Source organism: Oncorhynchus tshawytscha, linkage group LG18 (assembly GCF_018296145.1).
Source record: "Oncorhynchus tshawytscha isolate Ot180627B linkage group LG18, Otsh_v2.0, whole genome shotgun sequence".
NCBI lineage: Eukaryota > Metazoa > Chordata > Actinopteri > Salmoniformes > Salmonidae > Oncorhynchus > Oncorhynchus tshawytscha.
Window position 1 is genome coordinate 22149612 of NC_056446.1, and position 24552 is coordinate 22174163.

The window sequence follows — 24552 nt, forward strand, 5'->3', positions numbered from 1 at the left end:
CCCACTTGGCAGCCAGGCCCACCGACTGGGGAGCCAGGCACACCCACTGGGGAGCCAGGCCCACCCACTGGGGAGCCAGGCCCACCCACTGGGGAGCCAGGCCCAGCCAAACAGAATTAATTTTCCCCCACAAAAGGGGAAAACACACATAAATACTCCTCTCCCTTTTATTGTCCCCAGCACAAGGTGCACCTGTGTAATAATCATGCTGTTTAATCCGATTTTTGATATGCGGTCATATGGATTACAAATCTGGTTGCAAAATCTGAAATAAATAATATTTTTTGTACTTACAGAACATTGCTGTCATTTTTTATTTCAGCTCATGAAACATGGTACCAATACTTTACCTGCTGTGTCAATATTTTTGTTTAGTATAGATCTACATAAAACCATAAACCTAGCACCAGAGAAGGAAAACGCTGAACACTCTCTCAACACCTAAACAAGGTCCTGTTCCTTTTCTTAAAGACAACAGAGAAATACATTTCTTCATAATCTTATCCAGTAGTATTTTAGAGAGCTGCTGATAAAACGTTATTACATCATGTTCAATCCCCATTCTGTATTATCAGTGAACATTGTGGTATATGACACCACAAAGACGACAGGCTGCAAGACCTCAGAGGAGAGAGAGGCACCAACAAGGCATCTCCTGCACATTGTGATGACAGAGACAGTACAGTCAAAGTCACCCAGCAGCTCTGCCCTGGACAGCCAGCCAGCCAGCCAGCCAGCCAGCCAGCCAGCCAGCCAGCCAGCCAGCCAGGGACACTGTGCTCTGCGTCCGTTCGTCTCCCTGCCTGCCTGCCAAACAATGGCGAGGACTGAGAATCCATACACATGACCTCAGACCACCAAGCTATTTGAAAAACAACAAGAGGAGCAGAAAGAGAAGCGGTCTGTCCCTCTCCACAGTCATCAGGGCTTTCTACCGCTTCCTGTTTTCACAGGGGTGAATTGTGGGAGATAATCTCTCGCTGCCTATTGGCTGACTCTACACAAACTGGCCCTGGAAAGTGGCCCTTTGTTACAGCGGCGACTCAAATCCAGCGCCTGGCTTTTCGTAGCACGCGGCAGCATGCCACACCATCAGCGGAAAAAAAGAAAAGAAACAGAATGACATATAGAAAGGAAAACCCTCCTGACCTCATCCTCTCCACAGCACATACTGAGGCCAGTGGGCCGAATACACACAAAGGCCACGGACAGGGACAGAGATAAAGAGATGGAGAGGAAGAGAGAGAGACAGAGAGAGAGAGAGAGAGAGAGAGAGAGGAAGAGACAGAGAGAGAGAGAGAGAGAGAGAGAGAGACAGAGAGAGAGAGAGAGACAGAGAGAGAGATTTCCACAACAACCTCAGTTTGAGACATGAGTACTGTTTGAATAACCTTGGTGCCTCGTTTGCTAATTCAGAGTATATATATATATATATACCCCATATGAAAAAACAACATGATAATTTACTGTCACTAAGACCACATCAACGTCATATTTCCTAAAAAAAAACTGACACACGACAAGGTTATGTTTAGACCTGTCTGGCCTTGTCAAAACAGAGCAGCTGGTAATTGGCGATCAATAGGGATGGTTAACAGAACAGTGTCAGAACACACAAATTCAAATGTTGATCTGTCATGAACTGAAAAGATACCGTGACCCTGAACTGTCGTTAGTCACAACAGCAACCATATTATGGTAAATCTACCACAACATTTACCAATCAGGAGTGGCCTGGGTGCCCGCCTTGCCAGTGAGAGTGCCCCCCCACCCCACCCCTCATCACAGCCACGAAACACACATCATCACCCCTTCTAAAACTCGACAAGGGTGTGTGTTGAGGATGCACAGTGGTGTTGAGCTATTTTCTTTAGGTGAGGGAGCAACAACAACAAAACATGCAAAGATGTCCTCATTTCTTCAATCTCAGTTTGTACTGACAAAAGTAGCTAATTGAATTCTAGAATATGCATAAAATGCATCCTCCGATTGCAATGTCTGCCTACACCCACACACATATTGTCTCAGGAACATCAAATACCAAGGCTACTAGATTTCAACATAGGCCATCATCACTGTCAATCGTTAATGATAATTATTCATGTTTTACTAGTGAAACGTCCAAACGGCATCTCCATGCCAATCATTTGATTGATCTCAAACAGTGTCAGAACACTGTTTCATGGGAACATTTAGATCTGTTTGAATGACTGTTTTGTGAGCGAATTAGAGCAGATGGTGTTAACAAACTATTAGCCTTTGTTGTATCTTGTTTCAATCAAAGCAGATAGCCTGCCTAGTGACGCAGGCTGCTGAGTTTTGGTGCATGATCATTTTTTGGGGACTATTCAGTTTTAGCTAACCATCCTAAAATGTCATTAGGAATGAGCAGGTGTAGTTGGTGTAACAGTAATGTTAGAGGCCTACTATGCAATGCTATTATATCCGGTTCTGTTTTGTAAAATGCTAATGTGATCCTGCGAGACATTGATTAAGCTTTAATCTAGCTTTACTAAATGAGCACCATTGTGAGAAGTGATCATTTTCTATTTGTATCAGATCTTGATGAGTGTTATTTTAAGCAACTGGATCCCTTCGGGGTGCTGAAAGGACAGCACCAGGATCGTGCAACGATGTTAAAGAAGTTGAACCAACTTGTGGTGCTGAAGGACAGCTCTGCCATTCAGCCAGTTCAGGAACAAACGACACGAATTTGCATTAGGCCTATAGCCTAATAGGTCTAAGACTAGATGGTATAGCTATTTGCAGGCTTTAGGCTAGAGCCTGTTTGTGAGGAGAGCTTTATTGCGACTAGGCATTGCATTGTACTGTGTAGCTTACATGCTGTATCATGAATAAACTTTGATTAAATTAGCTTGAACACATGGTGACAATATACCCTATTACAGAATAATACAAAACTGAGAGATGAACTATCAATTCATAGAATGTATTTGCATAGATTAAACATGCTATCTAATTAGAATAGCAGGAAATTTGTTTTAAAACAGCCATACAATCTTTCTTTTGGTGTGGTGTATTCATGCATCTCAATAAACTAGAACCTAAATGCATTGTTACCTCCAACTTGGCCCAATTCACATTTCCACTTGCCCACCCTGACATGCCAATCTAGAACGGGCCCTGTGTCTCAACCAATAGCCAATGTAGGTTAAATATCCCAAGCAGGGCTACAGCAACTTCCAGAGAGGGTCAGGCTCCCTGGGCTTTGCTGTGGCCTCTCTGGTTTGGGTGACCTCAGAAGAAAAGTGTCGCTGTAACCAAGTGGTCACATATCATTCTGAGTTCCACTGCGCAAGAAGGGCTCCATGGAGTTTTATGAACATAAAGGCAGACACACAGAGAAGTATATATTTTTTTTTACAAAGTGGCCGAGCCTCTGACGGGCCACCACAGTAAACAAACATAGCCTTCTTCATCATTCTCACCACCGCCAGAGAGAAGTCAGGGAAGAAACCACCATTCACCTCTAGGCTGTTCTACATATTTATTTGGTTTGTCATTCTATAGTTTTTCATAACATTTTTGTGGTAATTAAATATAAATAAAAAGTTCAGTATAAATGGTCCAGAAATAGTTTTACCAGCTCCGTTTATTCTCAAAAGTGAGGGGGTGCCTCTCCTCCATGCTTCGGCAGCACAACATCCCTACAAGTGTGTCACATGACCCTGGGGGTTGTGGTTAGTGATTGGTGACCATGGTGACAGAGAGCGGGCAGCTGGGAAAAAAGGGACCTTTATCTGCCGATTTGAATAAGATGGCCTGGATCTGTCACAGTGTTTACCCTCCTTACGGTTAGAGACACAACGCGACAACAACAAAAACGATAGCAATCGGCCGCATACAAGGCAGCAACACAGCTATTGTGTTACAATGAGCCCATCCCCCTGCTTTGTTAGTTCACCTCCCTGGTCCAGTACTCTACCCCCACAGACCTCCCTCGTCCTGAACTCTACCCCCACAGACCTCCCTCGTCCTGAACTCTACCCCCACAGACCTCCCTCGTCCTGAACTCTACCCCCACAGACATCCCTGGTCCTGAACTCTACCCCCACAGACCTCCCTCGTCCTGAACTCTACCACCGCAGACCTCCCTGGTCCTGAACTCTACCACCGCAGACCTCCCTGGTCCTGAACTCTACCCCCGCAGACCTCCCTGGTCCTGAACTCTACCACCGCAGACCTCCCTGGTCCTGAACTCTACCACCACAGACCTCCCTGGTCCTGAACTCTACCCCCACAGACCTCCCTGGTCCTGAACTCTACCCCCACAGACCTCCCTGTTCCTGAACTCTACCCCCACAGACATCCCTTGTCCTGAACTCTACCCCCACAGACATCCCTGGTCCTGAACTCTACCACCACAGACATCCCTGGTCCTGAACTCTACCCCCGCAGACATCCCTTGTCCTGAACTCTACCCCCACAGATCCCCCTGGTCCTAAATAACAAGGGAGGTTAGCATTCTTTGGTGGGTAGGATATTTATGCCTCTGTAACTTTCTGTAACTATCTCACTCATCATTATTCACAATTTATTCATGATTATCCGTAATCATGGTAGCATCCACATTAATGTAGAAGGGTTCAGAAACCTATTATAATCTTATTTACAATAAAAGTGACTCCAAAATGACACAATACATTATTTACCATTCATTTCTATTGGACACAAAATAATCTGAAACAACCAAAACAACCTGCAAATGCATTCAACAAGTTTGTAGAGTTACAAGCGTGATGTAGTAATTGCAGCATGCTAGGATCATGGGAACAAATACTTAACTTTTGACTCCTTTAATACACAAATAAGTGATTTGTCAAAAATACTTATGACACTATCAAATGGAGGGACTAGATACATTTAGTGTTTTCATTTCTAAACGGTTAAATAGATATGTATGAAAATACCCTCAAATAAAAGGTGACATTCTGTACTGTCACCTCATATAGAACATTTGATCTCAAATCCAAAATGCTGGAGTATAGAGCCAAATGAAAAGTTTTAGCTTCACTGTCCAAATAAATATTACGGTAGTGTAGTATGGGAAAGGTCCTCATACAGTAGCAATGCAGCAAGACACACAAACTCCACCAAAACTCCACCAAAACTCCACCAGAACTCCATACACCATGCACCATACGCCATACACCATGCACCATACGCCATACACCATACGCCATGCACCATACGCCATACACCATGCACCATACGCCATACACCATGCACCATACGCCATGCACCATACGCCATGCACCATACGCCATGCACCATACACTGTACACCGTACACTGTGCACCGTGCACCATACACCAAAACCCTGTGCACCATGCACCACGCGTCATGCACCATGCACCATGCGCCACGCGTCATGCACCATGCACCATACACCATGCACCATGCACCATACACCATGCACCATGCACGTTGAAACAGACACTTCATGTTAGTACAGCACTATCCCGGAAGAACAAATCAGGAGAAGTGAAAAGAAAAACCGCTTCACTCATTTTCCTCTTTTAATAACTGTAGTCTGAGGTGAGAGTACAGGCAGAGAAATACAGGAAGAAAAGACCAGGCCTAGTGATCTGTCCTTCCAGTTGTCAGGAGGACAGTCAGGACGGACACACAGACGGCGTTGAACACACCTGGACAGATCGGTAACTATGGTGACAGCAATAGGTAGACAGAGAAGTGCCATCCCAAAGTATGTTTATACATCTACTGATGTACTACATGTTTATGCTTGAGTGACAATTACTGATTGATTGATAGGAACTAAGAACATAAGAATTTTGCTGCACCCGCAATAACAAATGCTAACTGTGTACGCGACCAATAACATTTGATTTGATTCAATGTTGAGCTTCAGGTAGCACCCGCCCTTAGGCACAGACCTAGGATCAGCTTACCCTCATGGAAATCTCCCCATAACCACTGGGTAAATAATTAAGGATAGGATTTGGGGGAGGGTAATCTGATCCTGGACCAGTGCCCAAATCCAACTTCTGCTTCAAGGAGCAACGTCTGGGGGCTATGATGTGAGAGGTGAAAGGTTGGGGTGTCTGGGTGTGGCTCACCTTGACGTCGGAGAAGAACATCTTGAGCATGTTGGAGCTGGGGTAGCGGGCGTAGAAGAACATGAGCTTGGCCTTCTTCAGGTGGTTGGGGGAGAGACCCTCCTGAATCTGAACATGGCCGCCGTCAAAGAAATTGACTATTTTTTGGAGGGAAAATAGTCATTAAAATGGCCGACCTTGCAAAGCATCTTAATGTGTAGTCATATAGCTATGGCACGCAACTTGACCTAGAACCCCTGCTATTTCAGCTGATGTGTTTTTAATGTGTAACATATGTGTAATTAACATGTATTTAATGTACAATAATTAGTCACTTAATTGTTTTCCTTGAAGACTACATTAGATATAGGCCAAATGAATACATTTGACAATAATTATTTTAGGTTAGCAATAGCACTGGAGTAAGGTAGGGCCGATCTTAAATGAGTTAGTTATTAGGGAGTAGTGAGTGAAGCCAGGCCAAGCCATTAGCATCCTCTCTGTATTAGGTGTGAGCGTGTTACGGTAAATAAAATGCTGGCCAGCGCCACAGCCGGTGCCTTTACATAAGGAGCTCATTTCACAGTCAAAGTAAGCAAACGCCTTTCCCTCTTCCCCATCCTACCCCTCCAACCTACACCCCAAAATAAGGAAGAAAAAAGGAGACATTTGCATATCACAGACAAAGAAAGCAGTTAACACTGGTTATGAGAGAGGAGCCTAATGGCTTGGCGATAAGATATGCCAACCAAAGACAGGAGTTACTGACGTGATGTTGGCTTCATATTGATGTAAAAGCGAGGTCTAAAAGGGACAACCATGTCTCTCTATAACAGAGCTGTAGACCTTATTCATTTAAAATACACACATCATAGATTTTGGAGACCAAGGTTTTCCAAGGGAAGTCTCGGGAGAAAAGAGGGTGGGATGGTGGTTGGGGGGGGGCACCTTGAACGATAGAGCTGTTCCAACCTCAATTACACCCCCTCCTTTCCCTGCTCCTCCTCCAGCCTCCAGCCTCCCTAGTGCTGCCAAACCTTGGGACGAGGAGGAGGAGGAGGAGGAGGAGGAGCAGGAGGAGGAGGAGGAGGAGGGAGGGAGGAGGAGGGGGAGGAGGAGGACCAGGGTGGAGGAGGAGGAGGAGAAGGATGAGGGTTGCCAAGGCAGTGAACCCAGCCAGCGATGGGCGCTGCTTCCCTGGAACACATCTGCGCTGCGGACTGGCCCAAACCATTTCCACGGTGAATTAACAGCCGTATAATTCAGCTGATATCAATCTGCGGCTAAGACATTGAAAGGAGATGAGGGGGGGAGGGGCACAAATAAAACTCAGAGACGAATTAAAAAGGTCTCTCTCCTCGAGCAGAAGCAATCAGTAGTAACTATTATCTCTTGAACCGCAAATGAAAGGGCTACTCTGTAAGTCTGTATGTAAGACGATGTCATAATACCGATTCATTGTGGATTGCACATCTATATAGCTATGGTTGCACCTTTTAATTAGATACTGTTTCTACACTCAATAATAGGGTGTCATGACAATCACTCAAGAATCATGCATTTGACAAGGAAGGTATGTGCTGGGAGATGGGAGTGCCCTTGACTTCAGGGTTACCCAGGGCCCCCCTTTAAAAACCAGGGACCGTGAACCAAGCTGGATCATGGATCAGGTCCTCCAGGCCTAGTATTGTCTGCTGGCTCAGGAAGAGGAAAGAGAGAGAGGGCTGTATGGAAGCCATCTATAGGCAGGGAGGGAGGCAGGGGGAGGGAGGGAGGGAGGGAGGGAGGGAGGGAGGGAGGGAGGGAGGGAGGGAGGGAGGGAGGGAGGGAGGGAGGGAGGGAGGGAGGGAGGGAGGGAGGGAAGAGGGCCTATGGGGAGAACCCTGGCAGGCTAGCCCGACTCCAACAGGCCTGGCCAAAAGAGCAGCACTCCACTCTCCACACCACACCATCTGCTTCAAGAGCGAGGGGTACAATGGCCCCTCAGAGAGTGAGAGAAAGAGAAAGAGAGAGAAGTGAGAGAGAGAGGGAGAGAGAGAGAGAGAGAGAGAGAGAGAGAGAGAGAGAGAGAGAGAGAAAAAGAGAAAAAGAGAGAGAAAAAGAGAGTGAAAAAGAGAGAAAAGAGAGAGAAAAGAGAGAGAAAAGAGAGAGGAGAAAGAGACATTGGGCAGAGTGGGACAGGGCTGTTCTCTTCAAGTATGGCAAGGTGGATTTCAGCTGTCAGACTGACAAGACTGGGCTTTCTCAAAGACACTACTATGCTCTCGCTTCTAAATACAAATGAATTCACAACTAAGGACAATCACAACATTACAAGAGATTACATTGATATATTACGAAATTAAGTATTTTTAAGTCGCATAGATCTACAGACACATGATTCTCTTGATGAATTTATTTCTCTCACAGCTTGCAAATGTAATAGTGATTGGACTTGGGGTGACACACAGCTATTATTTAGCCATGATGGTTTCCTTGTACCAGCTGGCCGAGTGTTATCTGAGCACATCTGACAAGACATCATCATTCACTACAGCACTTCCCCAAAACCCCAAAGTCATGAGAGGAAATAGATGCTTCACTTCCTCATTCCAGGTGTAAGGACAAGATACTCAGAGTCAGAGAACAAATTAGGAAATTGATGGCAGCCATCTGCTGCGCAACGGTGCGGAACGCCGGTGAACTTTAACGCACCGCAAAAAATGTCTGACAATCTGTGCCATCTTTAGTTCTAGTACTACAATGACTTCTATCACTGCTATTACTATTGTATTAAGACTACCAACTGTCACTGTAGACAGTACGACTCACACTCAAAGTCATAAAAAATAACATTGATTGTTAACTTCTAAAACTGGCGTAAACAATCAACACCCAACCAGTGTTTTTCAAAGCCGGGAAATGAACCGAAGATGAGAAGAAAACAAGGTGTACCGCGTTGTTCTAACTATTCTTTCCATTAATGGGAGTACATCTGTTAATGCCCCAAAATAATTAACACCACAATAGAAGCAACAGCATCTGGATTATTTGGTTATTATTTTAATTGTTTTATTCTCTTTCTCTCTACCTCTCACTCTACCTCCCTCCCACGTCTGATTCTCTCTCTCTCTCTTCATCCCTCCATTGGGAGCGACAGAGCAGATGATTATAGATCTCTGGGAAGAGCCAACTCTTGGGTCAGAAGACAAGACAAGGTGCTGTAATGAAAGGCAAACAGCTCGCCGAAAACACCTGTTAACGTCCGCTTCAAAAGAAAAGACTGGGAGGGAGAGAGAAAAAAAGAAGGAGTATTTGGGTGCCGAGCAACAGCTGAAGGCCCCCCAGGCTGTTGACAGATCTTTATGAAACGGAGAAAAGAGAAAAGCAACGACGCCGATTGTTCCTTTTTACAATGTGGGGATGATAAGAGACATGAGGAAACACAGGTGGCCATAAATACACATCTTTACTGAGTCCTCAGGCAAACCCATATCTCCTACACACACACACAAAGGCCGTGCCCTGAGGCGATCACAACACAGACACACATCAACACTAACATACAGTAGCTATACCCTAACATCAATCTTAGATGCTTTAAGACAAGAAAAACAAAGATGCACTCGCGGTCAATAATCACTAGTAGCTAGTTTGTTAAACCATAGACCATAAACCATAGCATAGACATTAAATGATCAGGGATAGAGAAATAAGTGCTATGGAAGCTTCATGAGTGAAATGTGTATGTAAAGACAGGTCTATATAGGGGAAAGGGAATAACTGAAGGGATTAGCGGAGGCTTTTAGGCTCCAGTCCCACTAGGGTGAATGTGATCCTCCCATAGGGACATTAGCTCTTTATCTGCAGGCCATGATTGGGGCACCCAGGGGTAAACTATTGGAGTCACTATAGACAGCCGTTGTGCTCAACTTCAGCCTGCTATAGCTTTTGTCTCTTTCAGTCATGTGTCAAATGGGAATCAGGGCTAGAAATGTCATAGAGACATTATCTGACCAATGGTAAAGTGATACGTAGGTGACGAGAGTACATTTAACCACTTTGAAGAGAGAAGGGGATATAATACAGTAATTTTGGAGAGAACAGGAAAAGCAATATGTTTGGTGATTTAGCAATAATATGCAATAGTCATAACAATATCTGATAATATCTAAGATGAACAAGTACCCCATCTATAGCATCTCTAACTCACTCTCCTACTCAAGTCCCGACCTACCTCCCTCCCTCCCTCAGTGTGGTGAAGGATACGGTGCTGCCTGAGTATGGTGAGATGTCGTTCATGTCGCTCATGTCTCCACACTCTGACTTGATGAGGGACAGGGAGAGCCCCTCTGCGGTGCTCCCGGGGTGGCTGGGAGAGAGCGACCTGTGGTGGTGCCCCATGTGATGCACTGAAGACATCTTGGTCCGCAGGCTGGTGGTCTCCCTGGACAGGTCCATGGAGTCTGGGGAGGAGTGGTCCTTCCCTGGGTAACCCCCGGAGGGTGGGCCCAGGGGGCTCGGGAAGGGGTAGCCCATGAGAGGCAGGGGGAAGGGGTGGCGGAAAGACGGGGGGCTGAATCCCATGGAGGCAGAGAGGGAGGAGGGGTGCAGGGAAGGGTGGTGGTGGCCCCCGTGGGCGCCCACAGCTGAGGACTGGTGATGGTGTTCTGTCTGAGTCTTCCTCACCACTAGGGGCAGCGCCTCTGTCTGGTCGTTGGCGCCAGGCATGGGCATGCCACCGAACGAGTCCAGGGGGTTGGGAATGATGACGTCACCAAAGCACTGCAGGCGCTGGTTGGCTGTGTGGAAGTTGGGGCCCTCACCGTTGACCCCGAACCTCTCTGGGGGCATGGGGAGGGGCGAGAAGACCTGGGGGGGTGCGGGACGTGGGGGCTTGGCGAACACCTTGACCACCGTGTCCACCACCTGGTTCATGGCTGAGTTGAGCTCCTGTTTCAGCGTCTCAGCCAGCTGCTTGCCCTCCGCATGGTGCATGGAGGAGGAAGGACCCTGACCAGGACCTTTCCCCCGAACCAGCCCCTCTCTCCTGGGCTTGTTACCCTCCGCCAGCAGGGCCTGCTCCTGGAGCAATGCCCTGGCCCGGTCCAGGAAGTGTCCTGGGTCCAGGTCTGACATCTCGTTGTCGGAGCGGTCTGCCCGGTCATCTCCCCCAGCATCGGACCTCCCGGGGCTGTCCTCAGACATGTTGCCCAGGTCGTGAGCCAGGTCGTGCTCAGAATCGTCGGTGGAATCATAGATCTGGAAGAACTTCTCCTGCAGCTGGCGCAGCTGCTTCTGCATGTCCTCCAGCTGCAGCTTCAGCTGCCTGCGCTCCTCCTGCTTTTGCTCTTTACGCTGGCACACCAGCTGGGTGAAGCTCTGCTGCTGCTGCTGGGGCAGGCGCTGCTTCCTCTTGTTCTCCCGGCTGCACACCTCTCCCCTGGGGCTAGGCGGCTGTGGGGGGCAGTCCATCTCCATCTCCCTGTTCCCGTCCATCTCTCGCTCCCTCTCCCGTTCACGTTGTTCCCGTTCACGGTCCCGCTCTCCGTGATGGCGTGCGGGCACCACCACGCTGGGCGAGTGGCTCATGCCTCGGATGATGTTCTCCACGCGGGCGCGCTTGGCCCGCAGGTGCTCATCGTTGAGGCGCTCTAGGTCGAAGGCACCCAGAGCCGAGGGGCGGCCGAAGGGGGAGAGGCACTCTTGGGGGCTGTCCTGAGACGAGTTACTGCAGGCGTCCTCCTGGGGGGCTTCGGAACCCCCACTTGAGAGGCCCGACCCGGGGAACCCCCCGTCTCTTCTCTCTCCTCTCTCCCCCCTCTCCCCCCTCTCTCCTCTCTCTCCTCTCTCTCCTCTCTCTCCTCCTCCATTCTTGGCCATGTTGCTCTTGAGGAGCTGGGAGATGATGGTGGCACCAGGGAAGGGCATCATGGCATCTTCGTACGAGTTGGCTCTCTTCAGGAGCTTCCGGAGCACGTTGGACTTGGAGTCGTTGTCGGTTGCTGTGACGACCCCAGTGGGGCCGTGTGGCTGCACCATGGAGCAGTCTGTGGAGTCTGCGTCGGAGCTGTGGTGGTGGGAGTTGAGAGAGTTCATGGCACTGAAGATGGCTGCTTTGGCGCAGGCAATGTCGGCGCTTGTTGTAGCTGCTGCTGTGTTGGCGGCGGTGCTGCCCACTGTCCTCTTCACACCGATGTCCACACGTCTTCTCTTGGTCTGTCTGCTCAGGAGGGAGTCGCTGTCATGGTCCGGCATCACGGGCTGCTGCTATTGGGCCATATCCCACAAAGCCACTCCTCTAGGACCGCTGCTGAATGACACCTGGCAGCAAGAAAACAGAAAGGAAACATGTATGGATTCATTGAAGGGGATGGATCATTTACTTTAAAATGTCACTGTATTGACATTAAATCTATTTTCTAATATAAATAAATAAAGTCCTAATATTCCTACTACCAAATGTAGAAATAATTGAATAGCAGTGCTCCAGAGAGTGACATCACTCCACTGTATAAAAATGTACCAGCGATACGGTTTTATCTCAAGACTAGATGCAATACCTGAGGACAGGCGGCATCGACTGTCGACTACATGATTCCATTTAGACAACATAACTAATGACTGTAGGGAGAAGAGAGAGCAGAAGGCAGGAGTGATGGGGTCAGAACTAGGCCTTGTCTTTGCATTCCAGGGCAAAGTCCTAACAAATGGCACCCTATTCCCTGTATAGTGCACTACTTTTCATCAGGGCCCATAGGGCTCTAGTCAAAAGTAGTGCACTATATAGGGCATAAAGTGTCATTTCAGACGCAGCCTACATTTTCCCCTGTCTGTCCCCTGTTTCACGCTGCCTCCCTGTGTAACACTGAACCAGTTCCCACGCAACAAAAAGCTGCATAACATTATGATAATTATTTAAGTACTTGTCCTCATTTCCATGTTTGTTCGCTTCAAGCCGGTGCAGAAAAGCATTAAGTCATAGACTAAAGAGAAAGGCTGAGGTTGGATTGAGAATGCCATAAAGACACAGTAAACTGTTGCAGTCTTAATTATAATCTCCTCTCCTAAAGTCATCACTACGTCATTTACATTTTAGGCTACATTTTATTACTTTAGATTAGAAGACGCTCATATCGAAAGCAATTCATTAAGTGTATGTAGTACATTAACTATATTCACCCAAACGACATATCACCCCTATTGCAAGTGTTATAGTACGTTTATCACAATGTGCCATAAACATAAAGCCTATTTGCAGACCGCTTCTTAAATTGCACCCTGATCGAATCCACACACTCGCACTGTCAGCTATTCTGGAGGGGAACTTCTTCCAGCCAAATGAATCAGAATATCACAATCTTAAATTAAACAATAATAGAAAAACGACATAAATACAGATAAATAAGCTTATTGATTTTGTGCCAGTAGGGGCTCACTTCTATGGCTTTTTGCTTGTCTTTTCATCTAGCAAAGCTGGTTAATTCTGCTCTAATGAACGGGTCACATGGGTCAACTCTGCCAAGGAGCAACTTAAAGCGCTCGAACAAAAACCTAATGCCTTTATGAAAGGAAACATTTTGTCGCAATCCAGACAGCATCAGTACTGCTATATGTAAGCATCGGCTGACAGCTACGCATCCAGTCTTTTGTCAGTGGTATGGGACTTTTATTCAGTGTATTTACAGAATGAATTAACATTCACTGTCAATAGAGAGAAAAAAAAACTTTTATATGAAATTTGAGAATTATTTTATGATATTATTTCACATTCCTCATCTCAAATATTGAGTACCTGTATAGACAATATCGTGCAAGATAACCAGACTGCATCCTGGAGAGTCCTTTTTCTCAAACCCGGATCCTATCAGGAACACTACTAAAATAAATATTAAGTGAAACAGCAGTTAGACAATCTAATAGGATATCTATATTAATAACATACGTATCGAGTGAATCGGGTTTTTGAAGATTGAAGGTTGTGTGATCTCTTACTAGAGAACATTCATTCAAATCTATACATTCAAATCTGTCAAATACTATTTAAGATTTTAGTACAAGTACAATCAAATTGACAATGCAAATACACTGTCACTTATCAGATGTCAAGACATATTTTGAGAGACAAAGTCATTTTTTTAAACAAATATTTATATCTTCTTAAACCAATCAGATATGGATATTGAAAATGGAGCCACAGGAAAAGTATGACTGTCTGACCATCCCATCTTTATCGTCACTTGGGACTCTATGAATCAGCTATAGTATATGACAATTTCATATATACCATACTACCTTAACCATGCATAACAAGCATCACTTTCTTTTCTAATACACACGTACACATATACACACACAAGCACACACACACGCGCACGGACACACACACACACACACATGCACGCACGCACGCACACACACACACACACACACACACCACTTTAAATATAAACTTTTTTTTAGATAGTCTTATTACTGTGTTGTTAAGCAATACAAGAAAAACAAGCAGTAAGATGGAGTAACTTATGTTGAGATACAGAAATATATCAAACTAGCACATTATTGCTGTAGCTCAAGGAAAAAGAAACAAGGTTGGGAAAGCTTGACATATTTTGTGGCAAAACAAAAGGAAATATATTACACAGACTAAGCCAATTTTGGTCTATAATAAAACCATGTCTTTGTTTGACTCTGATAAATGGCTCTGGCTCAACTCTCTCTAACCATCCATCTCCATAAGTGCAAACAAGGGTGATATATCTCCAAGAAAACCTTGACTTAAGCGCCACAAGACCTTAACAATGGGCTATGTCGTTATCGCTCAAAATAGAGCCGCCAGCACCTGTCTTTTCCGACGGCGCACCTGTCCCCCATTGCCCATGCGCAGTCTATCACTTGGAAGACCTTTCAACAATTTCAAGGAAATATGACCGCAGTTGAACAATGAGCTATGCTCGTCTCTCGAGCCCTTTTAACTCCCCCTCGCTCCTTTTCCCAGGATCTTTCAAACTCTGAGAGAGTGAGAACGGGGCACCGTGAAGGACAAAGCTAAACTAAAAGAAAAGTTCATAACCCCTTTGGATTTGTAACAGAGTAAAGTAACCTATTCAAGCAAGTCTAGTCTAGGACTGAAAATTCTAAATATGACAACAATAAGGCCTGCTAGACTTTAGGCACCAAAAATGGTGAGAGCGGGGTGACGGGGTTGTGCGCCTCTGTGCCAAATATCCCTGTTGTCTCCATAGTGTACACTTGGGACATTTTTCCCCCGTCAAAATTTTACGGTTCTTGACACTACCATAAACTCAAGCAGCGAGCGCACTACAAAAAAAACTATACCAGGGAAACAGTACACGCACCTATTAGATAGACTGAAACATGTATATAGGCTGCAATTCAAAGAGTAGATCACATCTAGCCTGTCTGATATGTTATATTTCAGATATTAAAAACGATAAAGCCAAGCTTGTTTACATCGAAACGACACACGTTCCTACTAAATAACACTGGACGAATAAAAATAGACATGAAAGAAAAACGTTTATCGGAACAAAGACCATATGCTGAGGAAAATGACTGGTGTAGCCGACACAGATGAAAAGATAATAGACTTCAGTCTTCGATCAAATCAAACCAACTCAGACAGCCTTGAGCGTCTTTATATGCAAAAAAAAACAACATTTATTTAAAATTGACCAAACTTTAAAAGACAGTAACTTACTTTTAAAAGTTAGAAATTATCTGTCTGCCAGCGATTTAGAAGGATAAATTCATCCACACATCATCTTCATAAAAATTACGCATCTTTGTCACACTTTAAGTGAAAGAAAAAAACAATTCAGTCAAATAATATCGTAAAGGTAACGTTGTCTTTCATCAGAATATATTCCGCTGTTTATCATTTTGATTTGTTTATTTTTTTCCGCCCACAGAGCGCACGCGACGCAAAAGAACAAGAGGGAGGTATCTGAGGACAAGGTTACTTACCCCGCAGATGAAGAGAAAAGCGAGCTCCTTTTTACTGCTGAAAGTGAATATGCAGTCTTCCCCCGGGAGACGTTGAATATTATAATTGCTCGGGGAAGGAAGAGCAAGAGTAAAGTGAGTGATAAGCGTGCGCGTAGAACAGAAAAAAATACATAAAATAGCTATTTTCCGCCGCTCTCCTCTATCCTCTCCTCTCGAGACTGAAAGACTGTGGCGGTGATGTCGTAGCAGCTGGTGTGAGTGTGTGTCTCCGAGGCGCACGCGATGCAGAGCTTTGATGCTCGAGCTCTCCTCCACCAACAAGATTCACTTTAAGACACAGCTGAAGGAAACAGGAAGACGGCGCGTCATAAGCTTGGTGATGTAACGGTTCGTACCTACCAATAAGAACTGTCCATCGGGTCCGGGAGGAGTACAACGCACTAAACTTGACCGAGGAATGGGACTCCGACAGGCAAAAAAAAACCTCTTACTTATCACTTTCTTTACAAATCAGTGAGTGAATATGTAAGAAAATATCATTTTGAAGTGGCTTATCGTTTTGTGATTCTGTCGATAATGTTTTGCATAAACATTAATGTTATGCACATATTGTTGTGCACATATGATAATGGTTCATATTTTAAGACACTGAATTAAGAGATGTTTTGTCACGAATAGGTGTTTATGTCATTTGAACTCATGTAAAACAGTATCCATTAAAACACACATTTCGCACTCATTTTACGCAGCAACTTTTCATTTAGATTTTTCCCCCCAAGTTTGCCATTAAATAAGAGATTCCATTGTCATATCTCAATTGGGCTTATTGGGTTTGTATGGCTGTTTTGTGCAACATTATGTTTGTTACAACGATAAGATATGAACATTGGCGTGTTATTTGTAGGCTTTTCTATATTGGATACGTGCGTCTCCAGAGGCCTGGGGTTTAATATGGCATTGGGCGCGGGGGCTCAGAAAGGCATGGTGTCGATATATCACTACCCTCGTTTGATTTACCGACCACAGAGCAACATGATAAGGCTTGACTACATTATATCATGGAATGTCAAACCGTGTGTGATTATTAGCTTATTGCCTGATAACACGGGCTGGAGCCATCTCAAATGCGAGTTTGTGTTAGGCCTAACTTTTATTTAATTCACAGGTCACAGAGTGACTCATTTAAACAAAATTCCATCTCTCTTTTCACTGTATATTAATACTATATTTATAACTGAGCAAATATCAGTCTGTGTCGTTATAATGCATTGAAATGATCAATTTAGATGTTAAATTATAATCCTCACATTGCATGTTTTATATTGGATATTCAGACAAGTAGCCTATAGGCGTTTAGTTTGCAAAGATTTGACTATGCCCGTTGGAATTCTTAACCTTACTTTTTCCCTTCTGCATATTTTAACTCGAGACACCTGTAACAACTAATCAGCACCTAATCAATTGAATAGACATGGTATTCACTTCGAAATATTTTAGATTAATAACCTATATTTCAGTGTACAATTTTCACGCGTGTTTGTAGTAGATATTTGAACCGGTGTTCTGTAAAACACTCTGTCGTTAGCCCTAGTTCCGTACGTGTTCTATAATTATAAGATTCCTCCCTAAATTATATATAGTACACAAAATGTGTGAATAGAATCAGGCCCTTGTTTCATTTGATACACGATTTATAATGTTATTGAGTCGTATGTTAGAAAAAAATTCAGCAGGCTCCTCGTTATGCATAATATTTTGTGGAGGAAGAACATCCATGACTGTCACTCTGCAACATTAACGGAAAATGGACGTTATAGACTACCACATTATACTCTACTCCTACTGTTACATGCACTGACATCACTCTTAATACGATTTCATAGGAATCTGGAATGTGGTTAGCGTCAATGTGCAGGCCTATATAGGCTACATGTAGCCTATGTCGCCTGCATTTCTATTTCTAGGAGTTTTAAACATAGCATAAGTGTAAATGATTATTATTATTATTATTATTATTATTATTATTAGTAGTAGTAGTAGTAGTAGTAGTAGTAGTAGTAGTAGTATTTGTAGTATGTAATTCTAATGTTAATGAAACGAAACATTACTCATCAGGTGTGTCTGGGCTATCTTGAATCCAATATAAATTGCACCTATTTTTATGGAGCTACAGCTGTTGTTTTTAAACCCTTAGATGCAAAGTTACAGTCCACTTTTTTCAGTCCATTATGCCTGCTATAATAAAACGAAGTATCCATGACATAAACAGGATTCCGACGTGCTTAATCAGGAGTCTTATGATTTTCCAATGTCTTTCTGTCAAATGCCAAAAAGGAAAGGCGAGTCTCGTTTCCATGTCGCAAAGCAAGTGTTTTTGAGGGTGAATCAATTTTAATGAAGTCAGCGAACTTTAGTGTCTGGAGTCTCTTTTCCAAAGCAGGTGTCCCGTCCCCCGCTCCCCAACTCGGCCAGTTCATTTGGCTTCATCTCCCCACGGTGCCCTCGGTGCGTACGCTCCATGGAAAAACAGGCCGGGACATTAAATAGACTGTGTTTGGAAAAGGAAGACTCGGATGAGGTGTAGCGGAAACGTGTTCGTTAACACTGGCACCTCTTATCTCGGTCCATTCCAGATGGATCAACACTATTTATTTCAAACAAATTTTTTCCTTTTTGTCGAGTGTGCCGCATCACCACCTTGATGGCCACGGCTGATAAGCGGCGCATTACGCGCTGATGGGTGACTTTATTGACATATTTATTAGGGATTGAGTTGGTGGATCAACACGGGAGGAGGCATTAAGGGAGAGAATGAAAACACGCTTTTCTCCCAGAGGTTTTATTAACGTACATTTTAAACTATAATCGGCTGGCTGGTCTTGGTAATAGGCGTGCGCACAAGTCAGGCAGGGAGGAATTCTGAGATGGGTCACTGGCCTCCTTACTAATTTTGCCCAACAACGGGTCTCAAGAGAGAAACATTTTGGATGCTGATTTAATTACATTAAGGAGTATTAATTACTATTAAAATGTATTATTAATATTATTATTATCCTCATTCTTGTGTATTATTATTATTATTATTATTATGTATAAGTATTATTATTAATTATACTATTATTTTACCAGACACAATTACACACCACATTGCTATACATAGCAAAGTATTTTTTTATTTAACTGTATGGCTATTGTTATTATTGAATTATTTCATGATAAGTACATTTAATTTATTCTATTATCAATCATCAAAAATGTGTAGACTATTCATACACATTCACCAGAATCTCAGTGCATGAATACCAACTGGCTTATAACCAGCAAGGAGCCTACATTCAGATCTGTATAACACAAACTAAAAGACAGTGCAATGTGATTTCCCAGGTAACTACCTATGATGACATTATTCTGGGAAACGCATGCAGGTTTTGAGAAACAGGCATAAGGAGGTCCATCAACATAAACAGACAAAAGTACATGTGGAAGTAGCCTGTTAAGCAATGATGCTTACAAAAACCTCTCAATCAGATAATGACATGATTATCTGACCACAACGCTCCACGCTTTTCACAAGACACAGTTCTCCGAAAAATAATCAGAGGAGAGAGTGATGGAGGGGGATGTAGTGAGAGAGAGAGAGAGAGAGAGAGAGAGAGAGAGAGAGAGAGAGAGAGAGAGAGAGAGAGAGAGAGAGGGGGGGAGCAAGAGAGGGAGAGAGAGGGGGAGAAGAGAGAGAGAGACAGAGAGAAAAGAGGTGCTATTTGTGAAAACACAGGCAAAGAGAGGAAAGAGAGAGAGAGAGAGAAAGAGAGGGAGAAAGAAAGAGGTATAAAACTAAAAGCTGTTTTGTTCCAGAAAGGTCTCGGGGTCCCTGGATAAAAAGGTTCTCGCTTGGAGAGGAGAAAAGAGAAGAGGAGAGCAGGAGAGAGACGGCAGCGAGCGCTGGGAATGAGTAGGCGTCTCACACTCTTACCAGGCCCAACAGGATGCACAACCTTACGACTTGATGTATTCAAGTGTAATCAGAGACACGCTCACTAGAGAACCAGGGCCCTGCAGGTGACAATGATGATGATGATGATGATGGTGGCTCTGTAAGGGAAATAGAAAAACATTCATCTGGATGTTATGTGTTGTACTGAAGAAAAGTCAGCGAGAGGAAGAGATATTACTTAAAGAGGAAAACTGTACTTGGAAATTAGGATGATTAGGTTACTATCTATGTCAATTGAGTCCCACGGTGGAGGTGTCATGATACCCATAAAACCTAGCGGTCAAACAGGGAAATAAATGGTTCCAATCATTTTTCCACTATTTATTTTCCCATAAGGATTTTAAAAAACAACACTTAAAATAGGTTTACCATGGTATGACATTTTGATAACCATGTAAATCTCTCACGGACATGGTGACTTTTATTAATATATTAGTCTCTATTTACTCTCAGATTCGAAAATGCTAATTAGCATCAAAGTAGACATCATGCAAGACTACAAATCCCTGCAAGCTCCCACACGTCAACTCTAGCTGACACCTTTGTTAGCAAGCATTGTCTCCATAAAGAAATTGCACAAGACAGTTCACAGAATTGCCAATTTAAAGAAATGTAGACAATTTATGAAATACTACATTTAGCTAACATTAGATAGTTAATCTAAAGATTGTTACCTTTGCCTCAATTCGGCAGTCTCTTCCAGATCATCATGACTTTGTAGTTCTTTATGATAGCCACATTAGTTGCTATTTAGCATTTCATTTTTGGGGGGTAAATACAAGCAAATATATTGCTAAAAGTCACCTTGTCCTAGAGACACGGTTCTCAAAACGTCTCACCAAGGTAAGCCTACTCCAAACACAGCCCATATTAAGTGTCCCCTATAGGAAAAATGAATGGTGGAAAAACGATTGGAAACATTTCCTTGTTTGACCACTAGGTTTTATGGCTATTATGTCTCGTACTGTGGTACTCTATAGGCGGTGTTTACACAGTCAGCCCAATTCTGATCTTTTGCCAATTGGGATTTTGGACCTATCAGATCTTTTGCCAATATTTGGGAAACCGATCAGAATTGGTCTTTCTGTGTTAACACAGCCTATACCTCTGTATTTAAAGGATTAATCTGCACAATGACTAGTCAAATTGATCATCCACGTTATGAATAAATGGCACAAGGACAGTGAGACTGTGGTTCCTGGTGACTGTGGTTCCTCCTTTTCTTCCTGATGACTGACTGACTGACTGGCTGGCTGACTGACTGATGACTGACTGACTGGCAGGGTTAGACTGCATCGCTGGATACTGTGAACAAGATCCAATTAATGCAGAAAAATTACATCTGATGTCTCTCTAACTCTTCTCTGAGAAGAATGAGTCATATTTTGTATTTTTTTTAAACACACACACAAAACATTTTGACATATACCTGTTGATAAGAGTAAAGAAGTAGTGGGGAATGATATAGCCTAATAAAAAATATATATAAACACAATCTCCTACTTGGAGAAGTGTGTCATGTTATTTGTATAATATGATATTCAGTTCAGAAAACATATCTTGGAATTAATAGGCAATTAAAAAAAGCTCACTGAGGCAGAAACAAATATGGCTTCAGTCAAACCCTCATTAAAATTGCAGAAATTTTCTGAACATCTTAATTGGTCTTACAAAGGCCTTACATCTTCGCCTGTTGTATGTGCTACAACTGCAGTTAGAATTACAAACTGACATCTACATTTAGGTTTTCAAAATGTGGCACTACAGGAAGTTTTTAAGCACACAGTAGAATGTCTCTTTAGCCAAACCTTGAAATGCAGAGTAATATATCAACAAAGTAAATGAAAGACTGGAACACAACTGCTGTCAGAGTAGGGAGAGCAAAATCAAAGAGAATCTATGCAAGGCAGGCAGTGGACTGAGCCCACCGACCGAAGCTCACTGCACGCCTTGGAGGTGCTTCAGCAGAGACGCTCTGAAATGCCCTGGAACTACATTAAACCCAGCCAACGTCCTTAAAACAAACAATGACACCATGAAATAGATAGAGGTTTATAGTGCTCAAAGACAAAGAGCCCCCGCAGCACTTCTCTGTCATCACTTCTCCTTTTATCCCCCCTCTGAGAAAGAAAGAGAAAGAGAGAGAGAAAGAGAAAGTGTCATTGAAACACACACAGCACCCACAGGAATGACCAACATTGTTTGTGTTGACCTCTCACTTGTCAACTACTAAAAAATATTACGTTTGTGGCTTATCATGCAGTACTGGGGTAGGCTAAACAAATCTTATGTCTGTGAGTTCTAAAACTATTTAGCCTATGGCATGGCTTTCCTATGTGGGTCTGTTGCAGGTTGCAGAGACATTATCCAGTATTTCCGACAGTAAACCATACCACTAAGAAGGCATTTTAAGTGTCCAGTTCTGCACTGCTTCTGTGTGTGGCTCCATGGTGCGTCAAAGCTCCTCTGTCAGTGGCGACCCGTCAATCAGGGAAGCACCCCCAGATCATCACCGATCCTCCACCAAATGTCACAGTGGGTGCGAGACCTGGAGAGGCCTACAAGCCACAGTGTCTCGCACCCACTGTGAAATTTGGTGGAGGATCGTTGATGATCTGGGGGAGCTTCAGCAAGGCTGGCAGATTTGTCTTTGTGAAGAACACATGAATCAAGCTACGTACAAGGTTGTCCTGGAAGAAAACTTGCTTCCTTCTGCTCTGCCAATGTTTTTCCAGCAGGACAATGCTCCATGCCACACAGCCAGGCCACTCAAGGTGTGGATGGAGGACCACCAGATCAAGACCCTGTCATGGCCAGCCCAATCTCCAGACCTGAACCCCTTTGAAAACCTCTGGAATGTGATCAAGAGGAAGATGGATGATCACAAGCCATCAAACAAAGCACGGCTGCTTGAATTTTTGCAGCAGGAGTGACATAAAGTCACCCAACATCAATGTGAAAGACTGGTGGAGAGCATGCCAAGACGCATGAAAGCTGGGATTGAAAATCAGGGTTATTCCACCAAATATTGATTTCTGAACTCTTCTTAAGTTAAAACATTAGTATTGTGTTGTTAAGAAATGAATATGAACTTATTTTCTTCGAGGTCTGACAACACTGCGTCTTTTGTGTTATTTTGACCAGTTGTCATTTTCTGCAAATTAATGCTCTAAATGACAATATTTTCATTTGGAATTTGGGAGAAATGTTGTCAGTAGTTTATAGAATAAAATTAAAATGTTCATTTTACCCAAACACATACCTATAATTAGTAAAACGAGAGAAACGGATCATTTTGCGGAGGACTCTTCCTTTTTAAAGGAGCTGTGTATACATATACACATAGTCTGTTTTTTGTTTTATTGAGTTGTATTGAGTAAGGCAGCTCCTAGCTCAGTGCATTCTGTGGTGGTGGGGCGGGCCAGCAGAAAATAACAAATTCTTATATTCAATGACGGCCTAGGAACAGTGGGTTAACTGCCTCTTCAGGGGTAGAACAACAGATTTGTACCTTGTCAGCTCGAGGATTTGAACTTGCAACATTCCGGTTACTAGTCCAACGCTCTAACCACTAGGCTACCCTGCCGCCCCAATCACCAAGCTTACGTTCTTAGAAAGGGTAGACATCCAACATTTCAGCCCTTTGGGTCCTGCCATAGAGTTATATTACAAGTGTCGTTCCAAGAAGGCTCAAGGTCATTGGCCACAGAAATGACATCAAATCACATTATATGTACAGTAGCTTTGATTGGACTGATAATGTCAACATCTTACTTTCACAATCTTAGCTAGCAGTCATCATCATGAATCAAATGTACTGGCAAATCCTTTTTAATCCTTGTCATATGAAGAGAAATAATGAAGAGAAAATATACAGTAGATACAACGTATTGGTGCTCATCGGCCATTGGACATAAACATTACACAACAATTTGGAGATCACAAATTTAACAATGAGTGGTTTGTAAGGAATCGCTGAGGTGACAGTGGCTAACTGCAAGCATTGCAACTGGGAATGACCGTTCAAACATTTTGAACAGTCATTCAACTCGGAATTGTAAATCTCTTTGATGACAAAATTTGACCACAAAGGACCGGCGCACCACTTTCCTGTTCAAGCACATCACAACAACTTGAGTCCAAAAATGTCTTAAGCTGGTTCATAAATTATGTAGGATGCCAGAGAGATATGTATCCTGTAGCTAAGAAAGTAATAATAAGTTACGTTGTGTAGTAAGCTGTTAGTAGCCCATGTGACTCACCCTAATCATTTGGTCTATTTTCACCAACGCGGTATTGTAAATACATCGTTTGTGGCCGGTGTATGCTTGTTTACTATCTTTTTTTGTACAGCTTTGACAGTGCTACTGATAGTAGTGGTGGTGCTTGGATTGCACATTCAAATTCAGCACACACAACATTCTATAATAGAATTGTGTTATTTGACATGTTCAATTAAAAGCTTATTTAACTCATCAAATAGTGTTATATAACGTGTATCTTTTTTGACACTCAAAGACACAAATGGCG

General features: G+C 43.5%; 1 protein-coding gene and 1 long non-coding RNA gene across 4 annotated transcripts in view; one reads left to right on the plus strand and one right to left on the minus strand.

Moving 5' to 3' along the window:
- Positions 1–16442, minus strand: part of LOC112238484 (prospero homeobox protein 1) — a 41453-nt gene extending 25011 nt beyond the window's left edge. Inside the window, exons 1-4 of one of the 3 annotated variants that reach the window (XM_042300835.1) lie at positions 16047–16442; positions 13855–13938; positions 10329–12383; positions 6102–6209 (exon numbers count right to left, since the gene is read on the minus strand). In XM_042300835.1, the coding sequence (XP_042156769.1) occupies positions 6102–6209; positions 10329–12317 (2097 nt within the window). In that variant the 5' untranslated portion in view covers positions 12318–12383; positions 13855–13938; positions 16047–16442. Of the gene's footprint in view, positions 1–6101; positions 6210–10328; positions 12384–13854; positions 13939–15780; positions 15914–16046 lie in introns of those variants that run through there. The other 2 variants (XM_024407059.2, XM_024407060.2) reach the window with 2 other exon arrangements.
- On the plus strand, positions 16405–21211 carry LOC112238485. The gene is made up of 2 exons (XR_002951624.2): positions 16405–16541; positions 19884–21211. It is a non-coding gene; the product is annotated as an uncharacterized LOC112238485 (long non-coding RNA).
- Positions 21212–24552: the final 3341 nt, after the last annotated feature.